The sequence below is a fragment of the Bactrocera oleae genome, chromosome 6 (assembly GCF_042242935.1).
Source record: "Bactrocera oleae isolate idBacOlea1 chromosome 6, idBacOlea1, whole genome shotgun sequence".
Classification (NCBI taxonomy): Eukaryota; Metazoa; Arthropoda; class Insecta; order Diptera; family Tephritidae; genus Bactrocera; species Bactrocera oleae.
The window spans coordinates 6,191,978-6,214,770 of NC_091540.1; the positions used below are offsets into that span (position 1 = coordinate 6,191,978).

A 22,793-nucleotide genomic window follows, 5' to 3' on the forward strand; every position below is an offset into this window, starting at 1 on the left:
ACGCAAACTTCAAAACACTAACAATATTTATAATATATTGTGCACTCAACCGTTAACCGCATCCTCGTGTTACAATTTTGCTATTTTTTATTAAAATTCATTGTGCTCAATAGTCGATTTTCAATTTCAACACCCACACGTGCAGTGGCATGGAAACTTAATTCCCAACCAAATCTAAAATAACAACTCAATACAGTTAGTTAACCACATGTTAAGCGCTGCGAGTGCGAGTATGTTAGCTATGTGGCTGTGTAGTTGTAGTAAAAGCAAAGAGGAGTATAGCTTATGTGTTTGCTTGGTTGCCAGCTTTGCACCTTTGTTTTTGCGCCAAACGCCAATTACTCCGTAGGGCATTAGTCCACTTCAACTAATAATTTTAGAAAAAAAGCACGAGAAAGCTCGCAACTTGCACAATAAATTGCAAACTTGTTGCTGAAAAGTTCGTTTGTCAAAACTTTATTGCAAATGTCGGTGTGGCAGTTGAATGTATCAGAGTAAATGATAGAAGTATACTAATATATGAGTAAACATGTTTGTGTCTGTATCGATATATGCATATGCTAAATCAAGCAATGTGCCGCACCCCATATGTCGCAGTGTTTTGGATACAGTGGTCGCATGCTTTAACCGATTGAGTTATAGATGTGTTGGCATGTTTTCAAAACAATTGTTTCGAGTTGATTTTATGCTCAGAGGTATGCATATATGCATGTACAGATATGAGTAAGTATTCAGTGATGCACCGTATCGCTGATTGCCTTGACCTATGCCTACCTATGTTACCATATACCATTTTTCAACAGTCTCTTAATTTTTTTACAAATTTTACGCTTCAATTTTCAATGTCTTGAGTAGGGTACGCAGTGACAGTTATTCCCTTTGTTAGCAGTCCATGTCATTGATTTTGTTTGTCTGCAAAAATTTCTGGTAATTTATTTATGTCACAATGCTTTCTGGTTCAATGCATTTCCATTTTATTTGAGAAGGCTGGACTCAAAGTTAAACAACAATTTCACGTCAGCAGTAATTTATATTTATGGCAATGAATTTCAAATTAAATATTACAATACAATTTTTATTGAAAATATTGCTTTAAAAAATGGGTTAGTAGGGTTCAAGATTTGCTTATTTTAAGCTTTAACAATGTCTGTTTGGATGAAATAAAAATATTTCCTTAAAAAAAGGTTTGATAGGGTTCAAGATTACTTGCTTGTAGCCTTAAGGAATCTCAGTTTGGTTTATGGATTTTGTGGAAATATTTTTTCAATTCAAAATACATCTGAAGCTTTAACACAACTTTCTAAATACTTTCCTAATCTATCTCAAAAAGAATCCAATACTTTAATGCAAAATATAAAGGGCAAGTGAAACCCTTACTTTTTCTTATCATCAACTTCCCCAAATAAATGTGGAATAAACTTCAATCACTTTACGCACTCACTTCACTAACACAATCAGTCGAAGAGCTAACTTTGCCATCGCATTCACCTGTAACACTTTTATCTTCCGTTTGCCAACGCTGCTTGTTGAAATTTTACAATTTAACAATAATTTTCCAACAACACCAAAGTCAGTGTGGGTTTATTATTTTATATTGCTTGGTCTTGTTTGATTTCTTTTGTTCTGCTAGCAAATGACGAAAAAACTTTTGAAGCACTCAATTTTCATATGAATCAGTTTATTTATTACATTTTAACACCGCTGTCATTACGCCAAATTGACTGTCATAATTCAATTATGCTCACGAGTGTATGTGTGTATATATGTGAGTAAATACGCGATGCTTGTAAAGTGAAAATTCTCTAAAAGATTTTACAGTACGAGTAAATTGCAAAAATTGCTCAAATTACATTTCCAACTTTCCCACAGCCACATAGTTATATAAAAGCAGAAGAAGAAAAAAGGAAACTGAAGGAGCTGGAAGTGCATTTTGAACTTTGCTGGCATTTTCGCAAACGTTTGCTCAGCAGAAAATTCCACTTAGAGGAGCTGGCAAATATATAAAGCAGATGCCTCGTTTATGCTGAGCTCCACACCGAAAAAATGGCAATGCTAGAGCACAGACAGCTGCTTTTATGAAACCCTACTTTTTTCCACCGCTAAAAGTATACTTTTAACTTCGAAAAAAAATGGGTTACTCGCTGTGTAAGCAGAGGTTGTTTTTGCTTTGAATATCTGGAAACAAGTGATACAAATGTATTAAAATATATTTATTATTGTTGTAACTTTTAAACAAGCTAACCACATTGTATAATGTTTAGCCATCCTACGGAAAGGGAACGAAATAAGCAGACGCCTCCGCAAAGTATGCAACAAAAATTGCACGAAGGATTGTACGGCGAGTTTTACTATGTACTTTTGGCAAAAGTAAGGTTAAGTAAAGAGTAAAGTTGAGGCGCAGCAAAAGTAAAAATGTATAAATAAGCACAACAACACAATATATGATAAAAAAAAATATTTTCACAATATCAAGTTACAACATCGAATTAGGACAGCGAAAAAGAGTAGAAAAAGGAAGAAATAATAGCTGAACACAAAAATAAGTGACATATTTAGACACCGTTCTTCGGCTTAAAATCTTGAGCAGCTTTGCAAATATTTAAGAAATAACTTAACACTGTAAGCCGCTTTTAAGATGATGTAGACGCACTAACACATGTCTTACTAAGCTGTCTCAATCGAAAAAATTTTATGTGAGCGCTTAAATGGATAATATTGGAGAACTGGAGTGTTTATTGTCTAATGTAAATACCCTCTTTTCTATTCCACATTTTTACTTGATCTTGATCCCGAAATGACTTAAAACCATGGACTAACTTTCTTAGGTGGTTTATCCCATGCTATGATCGAGCTATTGCAGTCCATACTCAGTGATCGTATGAACAATCTGTTAGGTTACAATTTTAAGCCAATAGACATTATTTCATTGGTTTATAAATTGAATAGTAACTACTCGAGGATATCACAAGAAAGGAAGAATACGAAAAAAAACATTTTTTCGGTCTTTTTGTAGGGCAGCTATATGCTATAGTCGACCGATCTAAATAATTTTTTCGGAGATTGTACCGCTGCCTTAAATAATAATACATAACAAACTTCGTGAAAATATCACGTAAAATGAAAAACTTTTTCATAGAAGAATTTATTTGCTTTGGGGTCTTATGAACTTCATATACCCTATATACCCTATTTTATATACCCTATTCAGTGTAAAACAGAAGGAAAAAAGTGGCGAATTGAAACAAAATCAGCATAAAATTATTATCAAATAAAATCATTATCACAAATTTTATTACAATTTGATCAAACTCTCATCAGCGTATATATTTGTATAATTTTATTAATTAGCTTTTTATTTCCGTCATTTTAACACAACTATTTGCTGTCTGATTTACTATGTGCTTAACTTAAGAACACAGGAAATAATTACCAAGATTACATTGTTATTATTTATAACAAAAACAAATCAAAAACTTTTTGCGCAAACTAATTGCATTACTTATGATTGGCGTAATTGAACTTTAAAGCATTATTATGTTAACAGCTTTAGCGCCCGAATGCAGGCAGCAAATGTGCAAGCCAGTCAATACAAACAAACAAAAGCTCATTTGCCAATTATTGGAAAATTAATATTTAAATGAATGGCGATAACTTCGGAAATATTTGAAGCAATTTAAATGTTATGCTCACAAATTTTTCCAACAATGCCAAATATTAACACACACACATAAACATATGCGCGCCATGTGTGATTAAATGCCGATACACTCAAGCGTGAAATTAATGCATACGTGCAATGCAGTGTTTCTTTGGCAAACAAATTAGGTAAATTTTATGCGCAATTTGACGGTATTTATTGATGGAAATTATTCACGCATACAACGACACACGATATATATTCATAAATGTGCGGTATATACGCTTTTTATACAAAAAGGCTTTCTTCAAAATTCCAATTAATTAATTACATGTATTCCGAACAATGGCCTATAAGTACATATCAATTTATGGTATGTTTGTATGTAGTAAGTAAGCAGTAAGCGTATTTGCTCGAGTATTTTCCATGAAAGCTCTTAACCAGATGCTTCAAATATAATAAAATTATTCACATTTATGCATCTTATAGCACATGGCCAGCAATAACGGTATTCCGTTAAATGAAAGAGCAACAAAATTGAATAACTCCAACAGCTTGTATACAAAATCATACAACTGAGTGTAGTGATCTTTTACAATCGCTTTACACGGCCCATTAAAAAACCAACAACGGTAAAACCCTCAATTGCTGTTAAGTGTTTGTTTGCTTATTTAAGAAGTTTACTCTTAATAACACTAATTTGTTATACATTCACGAAATGTATATCTAAATAAACGCCCACATGTGGACGGTATAACATGATGCCTGTTTGTATAGCGCACGTGGTTGTGTCTATAAAACCAAAAACAAGACAAAACGTTAACTTCTGTAAACGAAGCTATAATACCCTTCACAAATAAAAAAGTTGCCGCACAAGAACTTTACTTTGATCGGTCATTTTATATGGCAGCTATATGCTATAGAAGTCTGATCTTAACAATTTTTGCGGAAATTGCACCATTGCATTAGACAATAAGCCATGCTAGATTTCTTGAAGATATATCTTCAAATGTAAAGGTTGTCTATACGAGCACTTGATTCCGATCGTTCAGTCTGTACGGCAGCTATATGCTATAGTGATCCGATATCGGCAGTCTCTACAAATAAGCAGCTGTTTGCGGAGAAAAGGATGTATTCAAATATGCATACCGATATCTCATAAACTAAGGCAATAGTTTGCGTACGGTCACGCCAAAAGCGACTCAGCACGTCACGCTGAGCATTTATCATACATATTTTATCGGTACCTCAACGTTTCGTTCCTGATTTTACAGTTCGTGGTCAACGCTGTTCAGGGTATAAATAATCGAAACAACCACCACATCAATTTAACGGTTCAAGCGTCTGTCTAGCGTTTATTCAAGCGCAACGTTCAATGAAGCATACTTTTTGGCTCAGTGGCAGCTTAATACAATAAATAAACAAACGGGTTTCCAATGTATGTGTATATGAATAAAATGTTGTCAAATATATATGGGTTAGTAAAAATATGGTACATCTCCAACTGTAGTATGCTATAGCAAATTATGTCCGCTCTATGCTCTAGCAACATGTTGCTATAGAGTGGGTTCGACTTTCAAAATGCTAGTGTTCTTCACGGCGAATATAACATATCGGTCAAATTGTGAGTTATCTTAGTAAAATTGCGTTAAAAACATGCTTTTGAGTGAGCTTTAGTTTAATGCTAACGGCAAATGCAAACAGTTCAGATCTTTCCCTAACCCACATATACCCATATTATTATTTTCGAACATCCGGTTGATTTTTTATCGCATATATTGGCAATAATGTGTGATACTTAATAAAATGAAGTGAACATGTTTCTTCTACCACAAAACGATTTTACGTCAAAAATTAATTAAAGCTGTCTAGATCATGCTTTTGCCCACAAATACCTAATTTCAAGCATTATAAGTGTAATACCAAAATAAAGAGCTTGGAAATCTTTAAAAACTAAAATCTAAATTTTCCATTTTCAAAAGAAGAAAATGATTATAGGGCATGTATCTGCAGACATTTGTATTGGTAATCGAATTCGGTATAAATGTGGCGAGTTACTAATTTTTTCGCAAACAATTTATATACAAACCGCAAACTGGTTTTACTTTTCTGGAAAAATATTTTCCAACAAAAATAAAAGCTTACAAATACGCCGCATAAGAACGATCAATTTTATTTTACGTGAGTGAATATTGCAGCAGTAGAAAGCTTAGTTCTCTTAAACATATTTACGCTGCGAAAAGTTGTGCTTGTGGAGTTACAGTTACCTACCAGTTACCTACCAGTGAAAACTACACTTATGAACTAAAAATATTATATAATTAATATATTATGTGTAGCTAGTATGCTTAATCTCCTTTTTTAAATTGTTTGTAAAGAATTGCGATTTACGCATATGAAAATAGTTATTTTTAAAGGACTATAGCTATGAATATACATACATCGTCTACCAATAGGGATGAAGTAATTTTGACCGCTCGTGGCGCCCATTAAAAATTGATTATAAAATCCAAGATAGTGTGTCATCTTCCCGTCAAAGAAAAGCCGGTAGTGAAGGAAATATCGCTGTTGTTCAGACTAGTGTTGGAGCCAATCCGAATCAATTCGATTTTCATTAAAAATTCAACTTCTTAAGTGAGGCCTATTTCTGGCTTAACGATTTCATCAACAAAAAAAATTGTGGGTAAAATCAAAATATTATTTTCTCTGCGGGTATATTAAATTCAGAGAGCAACACTCGAGCAGCTCGAAGACAACATGCAGCGCGCGGTAATCAAAAATTTATGCAAACGGCTGGAGATATGCATACGGAGCCGTGGTGGCCATTTGGTCAACATTTTGTTCAAATCATATATGGCACAAAATTATCTGCATCATAAAATAAAGAACAGAACCCAGTTTGACCAAATTAGAGTGTTTTATTTCATTTTAACAGCATGTCGTTCTTGTTGGTAGACGCTTTATGTATGCTTCTACGTATGTAGATATTTATGGTTTTAACTATAATTGCTTATTCAAGTGTAAGGAACATTGATGAAATACAATAAATACGCTGCAGTGAAGCGGAAATACTATAGGAAATAAAAAATCCACTCTGAAATTTAACTAGTTATAAAAACTGTAATTCATTTGTCAATTTTTTCAAACTAGCATTTAACTGATATATTTCTGAACAGAATTTGACAGTTGGCGTTTTGTACGTTATCACCAGATAAAAACATATCTGTCAGCTGATAAGTTTGCTACTAAATTAAGAAGGTACAGAACAGTATAAGTTGTTGATTTTACTGCAGCAGAGTCATTAGTATACATTTCTATGGAAAGAGAGCACATTTGAATAGGTGAAACTTTCGAATAATAGTTTTGAGTTTCTACTTTAAGTTAAGTTTAGTTAACACAATGAAAACTTGTATAATCACAACTTAAGGTAATAAAGTGACAAACAAAAAAATAATATTTTTTGTACATAAGAATGAAATTCACTAGGCACTATAACGTATAAACCTAGCCTCAATGTACGTCTAAACGTACTTTAAAACTACTTGGAAATATTAAAAATTTAATCTAATACTTAATTATAGCACTAATTTATTTAATCACTATTTTAAATATTTAACTTTAATCCAAACCATATGTTTGTATACACATAACTCATAAGCACTAGAAATTCCCAGCTCAGCAGCTAACTTTTAATCAACTCAACTTCCTCGCAACACAGCAGCACACACACGCCACATTAAACTCAAACTTTTGAGCTTCTAACTCATTTGCTCTCCTTTGTTTTTAACGTCGCTACAAATTTTCCACTCGTTTACAAATATTATTCCTTTAACGTTGATAGTTTCAACTTCTAAGGATTATGTTTTTATCATAAATATCGTGACTGAGAGACACACGTGTATGATAATATTTTTATATATGCATAAAAATGAGGTGTGTGCAAAACATAACGGGAATTTTCGATTTTTGAAAAATATATTTACTGCTTCGTCTAGATTAATGTTGTCGCCTTCAAAATAGTCTCCATTAGATATTATGCACTTATGTCAGCTTCTACTTCTAATTGTCGAAACACTACTACAACTCCATTTTTGGAACAGCCTAAAGCTCTTTCAGCGTTTTTCATCTATCTTGTAAAACGACCGCCTTTTAAGGTTCTCTTTATTTATGAAAATAGGAAAAAGTCTCACGGAACTATGTATTTACGAACAAGCAACGAAGTGTGAGCTTTTAACAAACGAAAATCGCCAAGATCATAAAAACACGTCTAACTTTAGCGATTGCTTCAGACAAAGTAAGCAATGAGTACAGCTAGAACTTTTTTCTCGTACTTCAGAGGCATGTATAACATATCAACATAATAAAAAGTTTGCCAGTCTCTCTCGATATAATATATGTATATGTATGAGTTTATGATTATGATATTAACATAAAACGTAACCAAAGTCGAAGAATTATACTCAATGAATCCGAGACAGGAAAACGAGAAACCACCTTTTCTGGTGCATAAGGAAAACGGAAAACATGTCTGACCTATCGGTTTTAGCAACTTACAACACAGTACAGTAATTTTCTAACAGTGTTAAAAAACATGTTGTTATATTATATTAAATCTAGAGTCTACTATGCTTTTTATAACCTCAAAAAAATTTCGAAGAACATTTATAGCAGTAGAACAACTTAATATTGCTTCGTATCCAACTTGATGTTATTGTAGCTGTAGTTTATCATTTATAAGCATATGTAGTTTAGAGATTTCATATAGAACGGCGAGAACTTAGAACACAGGGAAACTAAGAGCTATTATCTGAAAGCACAATTAGATATGCTCGCTTCTGAATTGAAAAATAACTTCAGAAACATTCAAATAAATATAAAAAAAGTTATTAGAGCCATGAAACAGAGTGTTTTTCCTTAGTAGAACAAATCCCTCTCATTTTGCTCCTAATGGCAACTCTGTCCAACCAAAGACATCAATAATTGCTAGCTCTGCTATTTGCAATGCAAACGGCCGCGAGTTAATACTAAGCGGACGCCTAGCTAACAAGTTTCTTTTAATGTGTGTTATTTGTAAGTAAGAAGTGTGTACAAATGCAATATTTTTGTTACAAAAAAGTGAAAAGAAATTCGTTGAAATAGCTTAATTATTAAATGTTATACAGAAGGTTATCTTAAGCCGATATTTGTGCGTAAAGTAGATTCCTCTAAACTTGTAAAGCGTGTCTCCAACTCGAATAGGTAAATGTTCTCAAACGTGTCTGACATCGTTAATATCATACAAAGATATAAATTATGGTTTGGTGTACTTGCAAATATTTAAAATAGTAAAATGTGCAAAGCTGGATTTTTTGCTTACAGAAGCTTCACTATAATAAAAATTCGAAGCTAAAACCTGGCCAAGGCTACAAACTAGCGCAAACGATTTCTATATGGAATTATTTACACTCTGAATCAGATATTCGAAGAGCAACAAGTACAAGCGAAAGTACAACAGTGTGTATACACATACATACATATGTTCCATAGGCATTCTTTGACATAAATCGCAGAAATTACAGTCAGTGATATAAATATATTTACAAAACAGCATATGTATATGTACATTCCAACTCGTATTATTTACATTTCTTGAATATTAGTTAAGACATTCTTTGTGCTTATTGCATGAGCATTTTTTTTAAAACCAGCTGTACGGCGCCATTCTGGAAAATCAAATTGGAAAGCGAAGACTACCAGCTGTTGGAGTAATATTTTTTTTTTTTTTTTAATAAATATATATCTTTGCATATGGTTTCTTGTTAGAACGATTTAATATACCAGAGAATAATACTTTCGTTTGAAATAATAATATTTTATAAGCAATATACATATATATAACCGATAAAAAATGCATATATATAAGCACATATTAAATAAATTGCCATCAGATTTATGTTGAGCTGCAATAATTGAAGACTGCAGTCGAACGATCCATATGTTGGAGAGTAAAAAGGTGCGAGCTTTGGTATAAGCCGTGGCGACTTTTAGTTTTTTGTAATATACTATCGATACATGATAAAATAATCATCTATATTAAGGCGAAGCACCTCAAACGAGCCAGATTTATATCAAATCAGGAACTAACAAAACAAATATAACTTGAACAGAAATATGTATTTAAAAGTGACATATGGAACTAATGCAGGAACCGTTTGTTAGGAACCAAGTCATAAGCCATACTTCATTCCTTAGCAAATTATCAAAAGTAGAATAATAGAAGCCAAATATACGGACTTCTTAATAAAATATAATGTTCACAACGGCTCATAATTTTATCAATACCGGTATTTATCGATAGAAAGATTATAATTGAACCGGAAAGCTTAAGTCAACAACTAGCGGACTGGGGTAAACAGAAAGTAAGTAACGGCTTTCAAAGCAAAAATAAAGCAATAGACCTACCTAGCCTAAAAAAAATTGGAAACACCGAGCAAGAGCATTACATTTTTCCTATCAACTCAATAGTAGGGCAACCATACTCGTATATTCAAGATCGATCTATACAACGGACACACTGTAATTTTCCCAAACTATTTAGTTGAAAAATGAAAAGGCAAGACACACGCTTATATATGTACATAGTACATAGCACAATTTTTTTCGTACGTTTCTCAAGCGTGATATTGAAACTATATAAGAAACAAAATTACTCTAAAATTAAAAATTCCTAAATCTTATGTCAATAAAATACAAAAATTTTTGATTTCCAGTTTACATGAGCTACGAGTATCTTCTTTAAATTAAAACCATGTTTCGTCTATGCTTCATTGTCTTGGGAATATTTGCGTTTGCGTCGGCCGTAAACTTATTTTGCACACTAAAATGTTTAAAATTTGGAGCGCAACATGGCGCTTGTATGAACCCGAATGGAGTAAGTGCTTGCTGTGCTCACAAATTATTGAGATTAAAAAAAAAATATTATTATTTCAGAGATTAAACGGAGATTGTCCACCAACGACTAGAATACTCAACATGAATATGCATGGCTATAAGAAATTCTTACTAAACAAGCATAACCAATTGCGTAATACAATTGCTGGTGGAGGCATAGGTAATCTGCCGAAGGCGAATAAAATGGGCGAAGTCTTCTGGGATCGCCAATTGGGGTTTTTATCGGTTTTTAGTAGCAAACGTTGCAGACTTAGCGATCCGTATTGCTATCGCACTAGCTTACTGCCGAATCCGGGACGAGTTGCCAAAATATTTCAATTCAATAACAAAAGTGAAGTCAATCCAACTAATGTGAAGTTGAAAATTGGCGAATGGTTTAAGGAAATCAATGAAATGGCAAACACATTCAAGGATATATTTCCACCGCATGCGGAGTGAGTAACACAAAACCATTGGTTTTTTTATAGACTTCAAATTGTATCTAATTTTTCTTTAATTTTATAGAAAAGTTTTAAATGTCGCACACATTATTGAAGCGGCAAATAATCGCCTTGGTTGCTCCATGTCGCAATGGAAGAGTAAAGATGCCACTGAAACGCTAATATTGGTTTGCCTCTATGCAAGCGATTTGAAAAACAATTTACCACTATATTCTGTGGGCCCAACAGCCAGTAAATGTCTATCAAAAAGAAGCATTTTATATAGAAATCTATGCAGTATTAATGAGGATTATGATTACGCTGAAGGCCTACCGCAGTTTATAAAATCTAATGCAAAAGTGCCTTTATATAGTAGATAGAGATCTATTCATAATGGATAAATAAAACAAGATTCAATAGTCATGTTCGTTACGCCACTTCTCTGTTTGCTAAGTTTAAGCTGTGCTGTGAAAGTGAACCAGTTGAAAACAAAAAATTACATGAATAATACATTATAGTAGTATAACTGTTCTTTATTTGATTTTTATTTGATTTATGCCAGAGTTGTTTGTTCGATTCTCGATTCGATTTTGGTAATAAATATCATTAATTTCTTTTAATTACTTCTGGAATACGAGTATTGGTTTGAATATATCTGCTTTCTTAAATTTCGTACTCGGTTATATTAGTTGGGGAAAATTGCAACCTATTTCTTGTGAAGTTTTTGGACCACTCGATGAATAATATTGAGCTGATTCAACTACTATTGTGGCTTGAGTAGATACATAAAAAACAAAAATCAATGAAAAAAATAAAAAAATTCAACACGCCCTTGAGCCAGTAATTTTTTATGGAACACGATCAATTCTATTAATCGCAACACCTATCTATTGATCTTTCAAATATCTTCAAATTTTGTAGAGAGGCAAGAAAGGATCAGGTGCCAGGAATAGCAGTATCGTAGCAAAGGATATTGTTTTATATCTCTTTCATTCCAAATAACTCTTATTAGAATTAATCATGCCGCATATATGAGTACAGATATATGAGCAAGAAGTATGGAGCAAAAAGCTGCCGAAGACTACGCTTAGATTGAATCAACGCGGTGTAAATTTTAAACAATAGGTGGCGCTAAAAGCGAGCTATGTTAAAAAGTCAAATATAATCCACGATTTAGCTTATATTTGAAATATATCACTTGAGTTAGAGAGAATTTCTACAAGAAACGATTTCCGCAAATTAAAAGTGACTTAATAGCGCTTATACTCAAGTCTAGTTTCACAGAAATTTCACCACAACCACATAACTATTTGTTTCAAATTCTAAATATGACTTATGTATATATATACAATGGTCCCTCTAACTGCAGCTGTTTAAGTGTATGTAACGTTACCGGAATTCAAGGAATTTAAAATTGCTTTTGTAAATATAAAAAAAATAATAAAGAAACACATTTTAATTAAAATATTATTTCATTTATACACAACTGAAGGAATCTTAAAAGCTTAAGTGAGTTTAGTTTAAATTTGGCTGAGCCAACAAACGTTACAAAGATTACATTTTCTGCAATACTGGTACTCCTTGCTTCATTCAAAATCATATACAATAATTTATTTTTTTTACAAAATTTGCGGAGAATAAAACTTATTGAAATGAATATCTTAGCAATTCTTATTTTAACTATACTAATGATGGGATCTGAAGCTATTCCTAATAACGTCTCTAATTATTGCATACTTGGTTGTGAGAACCCCAAAAAGAGGCATGCTGTTTGCGCTAATAGAAAGCAGGTGAAATATAAATGCAGTATGTACTTATGATTATATTAATAATAATAATATGGTATATCTTTTAAGAAACTAATCGAGAATTGTCCAACTGGTACAAAGATTATGCCATTAGACGATATACAAGCCGTCATATTAAAATTGCACAATGAACGGCGTGAATTTGTGGCAAGCGGCAGAGATGAAACGTTACCACCCGCTGCACGTATGGGTGAATTATTTTGGGATGACGAATTGGCCGACTTAGCTGAATATAGTGTAAGACGTTGTCTTATAAGTGATCCACAATGCTACACTACGCCAACATTGCCCAATCCGGGACGTAGTGCAAATATTTATAAGTACGAGAAAACAGAAGTGCCATTCGAGGAGTTAGTGCCGTCACGCGTAGTTGAATGGCTGGAAACATCGAGAGAGTGTACAGTGGAAATTGCAGCGAACTTTCCAGAGAACCCACAAGGGTGAGTACTTATTATTATATATAATAAATTAGTATATCTGTTAACATAAACGGTGCTTTCACTCCTCACTTGAGCCTTTAATATATACTATAATTCAGATCCTTACTTGTTTTATGCTAGGATATACAAATACTTCTTTCTTTTCAGACATGTTGACTTCTTCGGTCGTGCCATTGCGGATAGCAATAATCAAGTCGGCTGCGCCGCATCGGAATGGGTGAAGGAATCAAATAAATATTTTCTATTAGTTTGTCTCTACACGAATGATGTGCGACCGGGCAAGCGTTTATATAAATTTGGTCGACCTGGCTCGAGGTGCTTAACTGGATACAGTAGCCAGTACACAAATTTATGCAGCATCATGGAAAACTACAATATCACTGATGCAAGGAACGAACGTAGAGGACTTTCAGTCTTTAATCCGAGTTACAAAAATGAAGAAGATTACAATGCACCCGAGGGCAGCCTTTGGCAGTTAGTACTTTGAAAAGAAACCAGAACACAATTGAATTATATACTTTATTTTTATATACATATGTAGTATGTCTCGACTACTTTAACAAAAAATATCGCTAAGCCTTTATTGGGGAGGGCTAAGTTAATTATCTGACACTTAAGAATCGAAACTTATCAAACTCAAGCACAGAAAATACAAAAGTTATTACGCCAGAGTTGCTATTCCAAAAAATCAATGTACTTATGAACATATGTAACAACTGTAATACTTTCTAACTTCAATATATACTGCGTAAGGCAACACAGCGAATGCCTCAAACAAGAGAAGATTAAAATTATCTTCATTTTGATATCGGCACTCTCAGTTTGATAGTTTCTTAAGCAGAAAGCGCACATATATTTTAAGCTATATACAAATAGGAAGGGTTAGAAGCTACTAGAAGACCAAAAGCGATGACGTTCTGGCAAATTATAAGAAAACTGTTTTAGCTGCATTGAGAGCACTGAAAAATATTATATTTCATTGATGGTTTGGATACAACGAACTGAGAGTGCCGTTTTAGGACTAGTGACTATCTATCTAAACGCAATCGGACCACACTTTTAACTTCCATTTATTTATTGATAATACCATACAAGAAAATTTTAAGAAACTCAAAGTAGAGCTTTATGACAAATAGTGCTGCTTCCGTTAGCCTAGAATATGCGTATATTAATTGATATGCGAACGCGTGGAAGATGAAAGGAGATTGAGTAAAAAAAAATTTATAGAATTTTGTGTACAACGACTCGCAATATGAATGAAAAAGCAGCATTTCCTCGAACGATTCCCATTCAACCACGCTTTTCATCTTTACACAAATATGAACACAACGATTGATGACGCTGAAGTGTAACATGTTCAAATATTTAGTTCACTTGACGATTCTTCAGAAATGGCTGGTGCCGGCAATATGTGAGTTCATCAGTCTAAAAAATGGCTATTTGCTTATGACTCAGTAGGGCTGGTGCTTCATTTTATTATAATAATAATTTATCATACAAACAAAAAATCTGATTAAGAATTCAGCATAGTGTGACGTGCACCCTAACCCTGCAAACGCAGCTGCTTAAAGGTATGTCGCTAAGTAGAAATCAAGACATTTAATACAAAATAATAAAGAAACATATTTTAATTAAAATATTCTTTCGCTTATACACAACCCAAGTAATCTTTAAAGCTTGAGTGAGTTCAGTTTAAATTTTGCTGAGCCAACGGACGCTGCACAAAGTGCTTCTTTTGAGTAAAGTATATAAACATTATTAGTAAGCTTGCGGAATAAAAAATCTTATAATGAATACTTTAAGCAATGTTATCTTAGCTTTACTAATAATCGCATCTGAAACTGCTTCAAAAACTCACACCGATTATTGCAAACTCGGTTGTGCCAATTCTAACACGGAGCATGCTGTTTGCGCTAATCATGATAAGGTGAGTATGAAGCGCATCCAAATGGTTTAAATTCACTAACAAATTATTATTGCTTCTTTTAAGACACTTATTGAGAATTGTCCACCTGATACTAAAATCATGTCATTAAATGATATACAATCTGTCATATTAAAATTGCACAATGAACGGCGTGAATTTGTGGCAAGCGGCAAAGATGAAACGTTACCACCCGCTGCACGTATGGGTGAATTATTTTGGGACGAAGAATTGGCCGACTTAGCTGCATATAGTGTAAGACGTTGTCTTATAAGTGATCCACAATGCTACACTACGCCAACATTGCCCAATCCGGGACGTAGTGCAAATATTTATAAGTACGAGAAAACAGAAGTGCCATTCGAGGAGTTAGTGCCGTCACGCGTAGTTGAATGGCTGGAAACATCGAAGGCGTGTACGTCTGAAATGGTTGCGAAATTTCCAGAGAATCCACAAGGGTAGGTACTTATTATATTTACTAAGTAGATAGACATAATATATATAACTGCGACCATTGCATTTTTCATCTACGTACATATGCATGACACTTTTTTGTTTCCAGGCATGTCGACTTCTTCGGTCGTGCCATAACGGATAGTAATAATCAAGTTGGTTGTGCAGCATCGGAATGGTTGAAGGAATCAAATAAATATTTTCTATTAGTTTGTCTCTACACGAATGATGTGCAACCGGGTAAAGGTTTATATAAAGTTGGTCGACCTGCTTCGAACTGCTTATCGGGGTCGAGTAGTCAGTTTACAAATTTATGCAGCAGCAAAGAAAACTACAAGGTTGCTAATTCAATGCACGAACGTAGAAGGGTTTCGGGCACTAATTCCAATCACAAATATGGCACAGATTACAATGCACCCGAAGGAAGTCTTTGGCAGTTAGTGATGTGAAAAGAAAGCTTAAAGATTAAGTAATATATTGGATATAGAATGAATTATATATTTTATGCATGAACTTGTATTTATTTTCATAAAATATATCTGTAAGCTACTTTGCTGACACTTTAAGGCTTTCTTACTTCAAGATACCCCACCTAAGACAACAAAGTTTACATTACATAAGTTAGCAGAAGTTCAAAATGATCTTCATTTTGAAATGGGTGTTCTCAGATTATATTTTTTCTTCAGAAAACCGTAAATAATTTGGTAATTTATTCTTCAGACATGACATTAAACTTACCAACATGTCCGATAAATGCTGAGGCTGTCTTCTGATATGAAATAATCTGCCTCCAAAACGTTAATAAAAAAGTGTGCTTATACTTTTCGTATTCTACTCATGGCATATGGATCCGTTGATCTGTTTGATATTGCAATAGAAAAAGCAAATTTGTAGACAGCAAACTTTAACTTAACTAAATTGGTCCATAACGTCGCCGAAGCCATATAAAGCGTATATATTTCTTTTTACCCGTCGTGAAACTCTATCCAGAATATCTAGAACTTAATACGATATACCCTCATATACTAAGTAAACAGTTTACTCTTAAGATATAAGCATAGAAAATAAATATTTCAAAATATCATCAATCCGCATAGAGCAAAGATCTCACCCCTGATTTTTGCCAACTCCGTCACATACTATATTTTGTATTTTTTTGTGAACTATTCGAAATATTTAAGACTATAAGAATTATACTATAAAGTTCCATCTTAACTTTGTTTTTACTCCAATAATTTTGTTCTCACAAATACCCGTAATGTGAATGAGAAAACAAAATCTAGACGTAATTATGAGCGCAGCGATAGATGGCGCTGAAGTTGCATACTCCATAAAAATCTAGTATACTCAACGATTAGGTTTTATTCGAGATATACAATAATTTCTTGGTTTTTGAAGGATTTCTTACTTATTTAGTAGTTTTTGCTTTGAATTTAGTGATTCTTGAAAGCACCCTGTAAACGCAGCTGCTTCAAAGTTAGCAAGAAGTGTAACTCAATACATTTAATACGTTTTTGTTGTAAAACACAAAACAATAAAGAAACATACAATTTGATTTGATTTATGCACAACAGTACAGTGCAGTGAGCTTAACAAGCTTGAGTGCAGTTTACATTTGACTAAGCCAGCGAGCGCTTGACAAATTATAAAATATACAAATTTTTAAAATGAATTTGTTGGAATTTCTAATTTTAAATATACTACTGATAGCAACTGCAGCTGCTTCCAGAACTGACATCGATTATTGCAAACTCGGTTGTGCGAAGCCCAAGATGAAGCATGCTATTTGCGCTAATCCCGATAAGGTGAGAAGGAAATGTGCAAAATATATTCTTAATTCACTTATTAAGACTTATAATTTCTTTTTAAGAAACTAATTGCGAATTGCCCAAAAGACACTAAAATCTTATCATTAGATGCCATGCAAAATATAATATTACAACTGCACAATGAACGGCGTGAATTTGTGGCAACCGGCAGAGAAGAATTGCTACCGCCCGCTGCACGTATGGGTGAATTATTTTGGGACGAAGAATTGGCCGACTTAGCTGAATATAGTGTAAGACGCTGTCTCATAAGCGATCCGAACTGCTATACTACGCCAACATTACCCAATCCGGGACGTAGTGCAAATATTTATAAGTACGAGAAAACAGAAGTTCCATTCGAGGAGTTAGTGTCTTCACGCGTAGTTAATTGGCTGGATACATCGATGGAGTGTACAGCGGAAATAGCAGCTAACTTTCCAGAAAATACACCAGGGTAGGTACTTGTTATATAATACAGTAAGGATGTTAGACACTTTCTTTGACTTTTATTCAGTCAATTACTTTTAGTGTAATTTTGTTTAAAGAGTTCGAAACTTCTTTCGAAAAAATTCTCTAAGATACATCCCGAATCTAAATAGTACGCCCCCTTTCATATATAACAAAGAGGCTAAGTTTTTTCAATTCGTATTATTGATTCTTGATCGTGTCTAATCAGTAGTTTAAAGTGGCGCATATTATCAAGATTTTTTTGTATCGAAGACACGAACCGAGTAATTTATAACTATTTTTATAATTTTTTTTTTTCAGACATGTTGACTTCTTCGGTCGTGCCATAACGGATAGCAATAATCAAGTTGGTTGTGCAGCATCGGAATGGGTGAAGGAATCAAAAAAATATTTTCTATTAGTTTGTCTTTATACGAATGACGTACAAGCAGGTAAGCGTTTATACAAATTTGGTCGCCCAGCCTCGAGATGCCTGTCGGGATCCAGTAGTCTGTACAAAAATCTATGCAGTACCCAGGAAGACTACAAGATCGCGGATGTAGTGCATGCGCATAGAAAGCTTTCGGACTTTAGCTTCTATTATAAAAATGTCACAGACTACCATGCACCCGAAGGAAGTCTTTGGCAGTTAGTGATTTGAATATACGAATATATATTAGAACCCTAAACAATATGTAGGCGTTGTAGGAGAATTTCAATCGTTCTTTATATTTTTATTCGAATCTTGCATATATGTTAAGCATATATAAACATGGAAATGTATTGGATTTTAAATAAAGTGATCGTAGAACTTGACGCAGAATACGTAAGTGGATTTCAACTATGCTTACTTAGCAACTAATATCGATATAACAAGCTACTTATGGCTGTATTCGAGATATTTACAGATTGGAATTGGATCATAAAGATTTAAGGTGTCTTCGCAATATGTTTATGCAATATTTTTTTATCCAAATATTTAGAAATTTCAACTGTAACTGCGAAATTTACCGTTAGTGTGATAAAAAGCCTACTAAATACAGATCCGCTTGGTGGCGCTGAGTTCAAGGTATTGAAAATTACCATACTAATAATAATTATGGTCTGATTCCATTTTTTTATTTGCTAAATATGGTGTGGCAACACTGCCAGCAAAGTAAATACTCCCCCCAAATATAATATCAAAAAATATATCAAAAATAAAAGGTTGCCGGGTGACAGAACTGTTAAGAGCATTCTGCAACGCTTCAAAGCGCACATTTCCATTTATAAAAGCTTTGGACATTAACTATTTGATTAAATATGTACATAACTAAATACATAACTAAATCACAACATCCTTAAAGGTCGTGAACTTGAACCTTTCGTCGTACAAAGAAGACGCGCGAACATGGAGAAGCGCCAACGAAACATTTAATGCCTTAAAGTATGCAACATTTATGTTAAACTGCTTAGACTAGAAAAACCTTGTTGATGCTGCTTATAGTATTATATATTCGTATATACACGTACTTAGTAAAGAAACCCATTGAAAAAGAATAATGAAAGAAAAATCAGGCTGCTGAAGCGCAAAAGTTTAATGGAACGGCGGAGGGAGCGTATACCAGCTAGCAATTTAACAACATAGCGCGCATTGACACAATCTTATATGTATGTATAGCTGAATATATAAATAAGTACGTAATACACATTTATTGTTGTAGAAAAAATTCAATAACTATACTAACAACTGTCTACGGGCACAAACCAATATTTTCAGTTGAACATACTTTTGAATATGTTTGAGTGTGTGTGTGTGTGTGTGTGTGGGTATGCCGGGGATAAAATCGATTGTATTTGAAATTGACATAGTGAGAAAATCATAAGCTAGCGCAACAATAATAATTCCCACAGATGGCAATATGCGTTAAGTGTATGAAAATCATTTGCAGAATTTTGACGCAATGCTGCTGCAGCTGCATACCGCTTAACTCATTCGAGGCTTAAGCAGGCAGCAAAGCGTGAAGGGAAAAGCAAGATGGGAAGGTATGGTTTATTGTGTTTATAGCTTAGGAATTGCATTAAAATGCATGGTTGAATGCTCTTAGCTTGATTAAGTCATATGTGAGACTGAATAGAGGCATGGAAAGTAATTTGCTGCAGATTTTATTGTCTAAATATTTAAGATTTTTTACAATTAAGTGAATGTATTATACAGAGCAGCAGAAAAATTGCTATTAAAATAAGAAAATTGTTTTAGTATCTAGCATCTTTAAATTTTTTTGTTTTGTTTTTTGTTACTCACTAATGGCAATACATGCCAGCACTAGGTCCAATTTAAGCAATTATAAAGTCAAGTTTAAAAAATGAACAGATAATTTTTTGCTAACATTGTTTACGATAATAATATTAAATGACTCAAATGTGACCTAAGTAAAGGGGTTAAGCCAATATAGAACTCTCAATAGGGCAATTTATTCTAGGAGTATGAAAAAATAATCGAATATCTCTTTCACACTTTTTGAGTATAAATAAATTGTATATGAAGATTATGTTACACAAATTTTTTAAGAGTGTTTCGACTAGCGAAGATGTTACTAGGAACTATCGCTGTCTAAAACTAAATAATATAAGAATAAACTCTAACTTCGGTTGCACCCAACCTAGAATACATTTAACAAATAAAAAAAAAGTCTTCCATATAAGAACTTGATTTTGATCGGTCGATTTGTATGACAGCAACATGTTATAGCGGGCCGATCTGGATCATTTTCTCAGAGATTGGCCTTGTCTTGTGCAAAAATGTGTGGCAAATAATAGAGTAAAGATAACAATTTGTACGGAGAATATAACGTTGCCTTGGACAATAAGTCGTGCCAAATTTCATGAAGATATCTTGTTAAATAAAAAAGTTATCCTTACAAGGACCTGATATTAATCAGTTTGCAACTATTTCCTATAGTGGTTCGATATCGGTCGTTCCGACAAAGAGCAGCTTTCTGTTGAGCTTTCTCAAAAACTAATTGACTAGATCGTTTATATACAGACGGACAGATAGGCGGACATGAAATATATGAAGTAACATGTGCAGAGTAGAAAGAATAGTAAATGCTTTGGAAGCTGACAAATAGCGGTGTCTCTACCACATACATATAAGCGGTTTAAATTACAGCACGAATACAATTTCAGCAGCTAAAGCGATGATAAGCTAAAGCTTTGCATAAATAAAATTGTATAAAATGTATCTTATATACAGTAAACATATTGCAGTGATTGAAAATAAAACAACAACAAAAAAATGGAATAAAAAATTGGAAATCATACAAATATTTAGCACGTGCGCAGCTAACGCATTTGCCGAACACGTCGCAGCTTTCATTGTGGTATTTCGCCAAGTGTTTTTTGATAAACTTGTGCATGTATGTGTGGATTATTGCACTGTTATCGCAGAACTTCAACTACAGCGCCAATCAAGGTACGTCACTCATACGCCAAGGCCTGTCAGGAGCATATTGACATTTCGTTTGTATATGTTCACGCGGTGTCGATCAAAATATAGCGCAGCGAATTTGGGTACTAACACACGGGAAGATTACTAGCAAAGAAACGTAAAAAACAACAACAACAACTGATAGCAATAGATGACATTAAGCTGTAAGTGGATAACATTTCAGTATCGTATGACGCCTCACGTATAGACAAATAATTTATTTAAAGGAAAATAGATATTATACTAATTGGATATGCCTTTCAGATCGTTAATAATTTGTTTTTAAAGAAGAAAATAATAGCAGCAGAAAATAAATTAATCAATTCATTAGCAAAAGTCAGTGTTCAAATAAAATATAAAGAAATTAAATATATATATGGAAATCACTAAAAAAATACAATTTTTACCTAAATAAAGCCTTTTAAATCTCACGGTTTGAACAACCCCTGACCTGACTTGAAGTAGAAATGAAAAAACCTAAGTGAACAATTAGGCTGAACTGCCCACTTAAGGGCGCCTAAAAGCTTATTACTGACAGCAACGCAATTAAATTAATCCGTAATGCGACAACTTTAGGCAAACGGAGACAGAAGGAAATATATTTACATTAAATACTTGTATACTAAAGCTACAAAAAATGTACATAATTGATGTTGTCACATTTCAATTGCTAAATATTCTTATACACTGTACTATATTTTAAAGTTTCTATTGATTTTATCAGAAACGGAAAATGTGAAGAAATTCTGCAATATTATTTAACTGTATTCCAAGGAGTGAATATGCAGCTAGTTTCAAGATTAGTGTTAATTAATCGCTTAAATCAATTATTCTGGTATTAAGCCATGATATATTTTATATATTTTTAACAAAAGTGCTTTCCATTAACGTTAAAAAATTATCACTAATTAATGAATTTTGTAAATAATGTAAGTAATGAAAATAACTAGTTCGTAATCTTTTTACCGTAACGTTTTTGAACCAGTTTAATTATGGTTTTAAGAGAAATTCAATTTTAGAAGGACTCAGATTATTATGATAGAATTCCTACAACGAAATGCTGACTTTCTATTATAAAGAATATGCTCACAGAGTTACTCAATTCAGAAAAAAATACACAAAAGTGTCAACTATCTAACTTAAAAACATTTTTTAGGGCAAAATATATGCATTAATATCGTTCTGAATTTACTAACTTGTGTAAGCAAGTAACTAGTGCTGGATGGGTGAGTTTTGAAATTAGTTTTAAAGTTTCTAATTTCGCGACAGTTATTTTAGAAGTGGTTCAAAAACTATATACATTGAAAAAATCGTGGTTAATAAGACAAGCTTGGGGCTTGCGCGTACATCTTCTTTTAGAATTTTTCGTTTCAACTTCGTATGCAAAAGTAAAAAAAAAAAACTAAACGCCGATTTGATTTCGTAGCAGTAATATTCCATTCGGAATAACTAGTTCGC

The 22,793-nt window shown here is 33.2% G+C and overlaps 5 protein-coding genes across 8 annotated transcripts in view; 4 read left to right on the forward strand and 1 right to left on the reverse strand.

Moving 5' to 3' along the window:
- rdgC (retinal degeneration C) overlaps positions 1–22,793 on the reverse strand; it is a 119,087-nt gene that overhangs the window by 84,271 nt on the left and 12,023 nt on the right. The gene's annotated exons all lie outside the window — the stretch shown is intronic.
- Positions 8,660–11,522, forward strand: LOC106626472 (venom allergen-1). Of its 2 annotated transcripts, none has more exons than XM_070111265.1 (4): positions 8,660–8,875; positions 10,387–10,547; positions 10,607–11,001; positions 11,072–11,522. In XM_070111265.1, the coding sequence occupies exons 2-4, from the start codon at positions 10,425–10,427 to the stop codon at positions 11,364–11,366; spliced, it is 813 nt and encodes a 270-aa protein (XP_069967366.1). In that variant the 5' UTR covers positions 8,660–8,875; positions 10,387–10,424; the 3' UTR covers positions 11,367–11,522. The 2 variants fall into 2 exon arrangements, with proteins under 2 accessions (XP_069967366.1, XP_036213985.2); XM_036358092.2 differs by lacking the exon at positions 8,660–8,875 and adding an exon at positions 9,566–10,035.
- Positions 12,527–14,017, forward strand: LOC106625668 (venom allergen-1). Its single transcript, XM_036358091.2, has 3 exons — positions 12,527–12,776; positions 12,843–13,234; positions 13,382–14,017. The coding sequence occupies exons 1-3, from the start codon at positions 12,639–12,641 to the stop codon at positions 13,719–13,721; spliced, it is 870 nt and encodes a 289-aa protein (XP_036213984.2). The 5' UTR covers positions 12,527–12,638; the 3' UTR covers positions 13,722–14,017.
- LOC106618043 (venom allergen-1) lies at positions 14,287–16,171 on the forward strand. The gene is made up of 3 exons (XM_036358089.2): positions 14,287–15,161; positions 15,225–15,616; positions 15,721–16,171. Exons 1-3 carry the CDS (start codon positions 15,024–15,026, stop codon positions 16,058–16,060), a joined length of 870 nt encoding a protein of 289 aa, XP_036213982.2. The 5' UTR covers positions 14,287–15,023; the 3' UTR covers positions 16,061–16,171.
- On the forward strand, positions 17,201–18,691 carry LOC118680062 (venom allergen-1). The gene is made up of 3 exons (XM_036358088.2): positions 17,201–17,416; positions 17,482–17,873; positions 18,188–18,691. Exons 1-3 carry the CDS (start codon positions 17,279–17,281, stop codon positions 18,525–18,527), a joined length of 870 nt encoding a protein of 289 aa, XP_036213981.2. The 5' UTR covers positions 17,201–17,278; the 3' UTR covers positions 18,528–18,691.

Coding starts and splice junctions, on each gene's coding strand:
- LOC106626472 (XM_070111265.1), top strand. CDS start 10,425: ATGTTTCGTCTATGCTTCATTGTCTTGGGAATATTTGCGTTTGCGTCG. Junction 10,548..10,606: donor CTTGTATGAACCCGAATGGA/GTAAGTGCTTGC, acceptor TTATTATTTCAG/AGATTAAACGGAGATTGTCC. Junction 11,002..11,071: donor ATATTTCCACCGCATGCGGA/GTGAGTAACACA, acceptor TTAATTTTATAG/AAAAGTTTTAAATGTCGCAC.
- LOC106625668 (XM_036358091.2), top strand. CDS start 12,639: ATGAATATCTTAGCAATTCTTATTTTAACTATACTAATGATGGGATCT. Junction 12,777..12,842: donor TTTGCGCTAATAGAAAGCAG/GTGAAATATAAA, acceptor ATATCTTTTAAG/AAACTAATCGAGAATTGTCC. Junction 13,235..13,381: donor TTTCCAGAGAACCCACAAGG/GTGAGTACTTAT, acceptor CTTTCTTTTCAG/ACATGTTGACTTCTTCGGTC.
- LOC106618043 (XM_036358089.2), top strand. CDS start 15,024: ATGAATACTTTAAGCAATGTTATCTTAGCTTTACTAATAATCGCATCT. Junction 15,162..15,224: donor TTTGCGCTAATCATGATAAG/GTGAGTATGAAG, acceptor GCTTCTTTTAAG/ACACTTATTGAGAATTGTCC. Junction 15,617..15,720: donor TTTCCAGAGAATCCACAAGG/GTAGGTACTTAT, acceptor TTTTGTTTCCAG/GCATGTCGACTTCTTCGGTC.
- LOC118680062 (XM_036358088.2), top strand. CDS start 17,279: ATGAATTTGTTGGAATTTCTAATTTTAAATATACTACTGATAGCAACT. Junction 17,417..17,481: donor TTTGCGCTAATCCCGATAAG/GTGAGAAGGAAA, acceptor TTTCTTTTTAAG/AAACTAATTGCGAATTGCCC. Junction 17,874..18,187: donor TTTCCAGAAAATACACCAGG/GTAGGTACTTGT, acceptor TTTTTTTTTCAG/ACATGTTGACTTCTTCGGTC.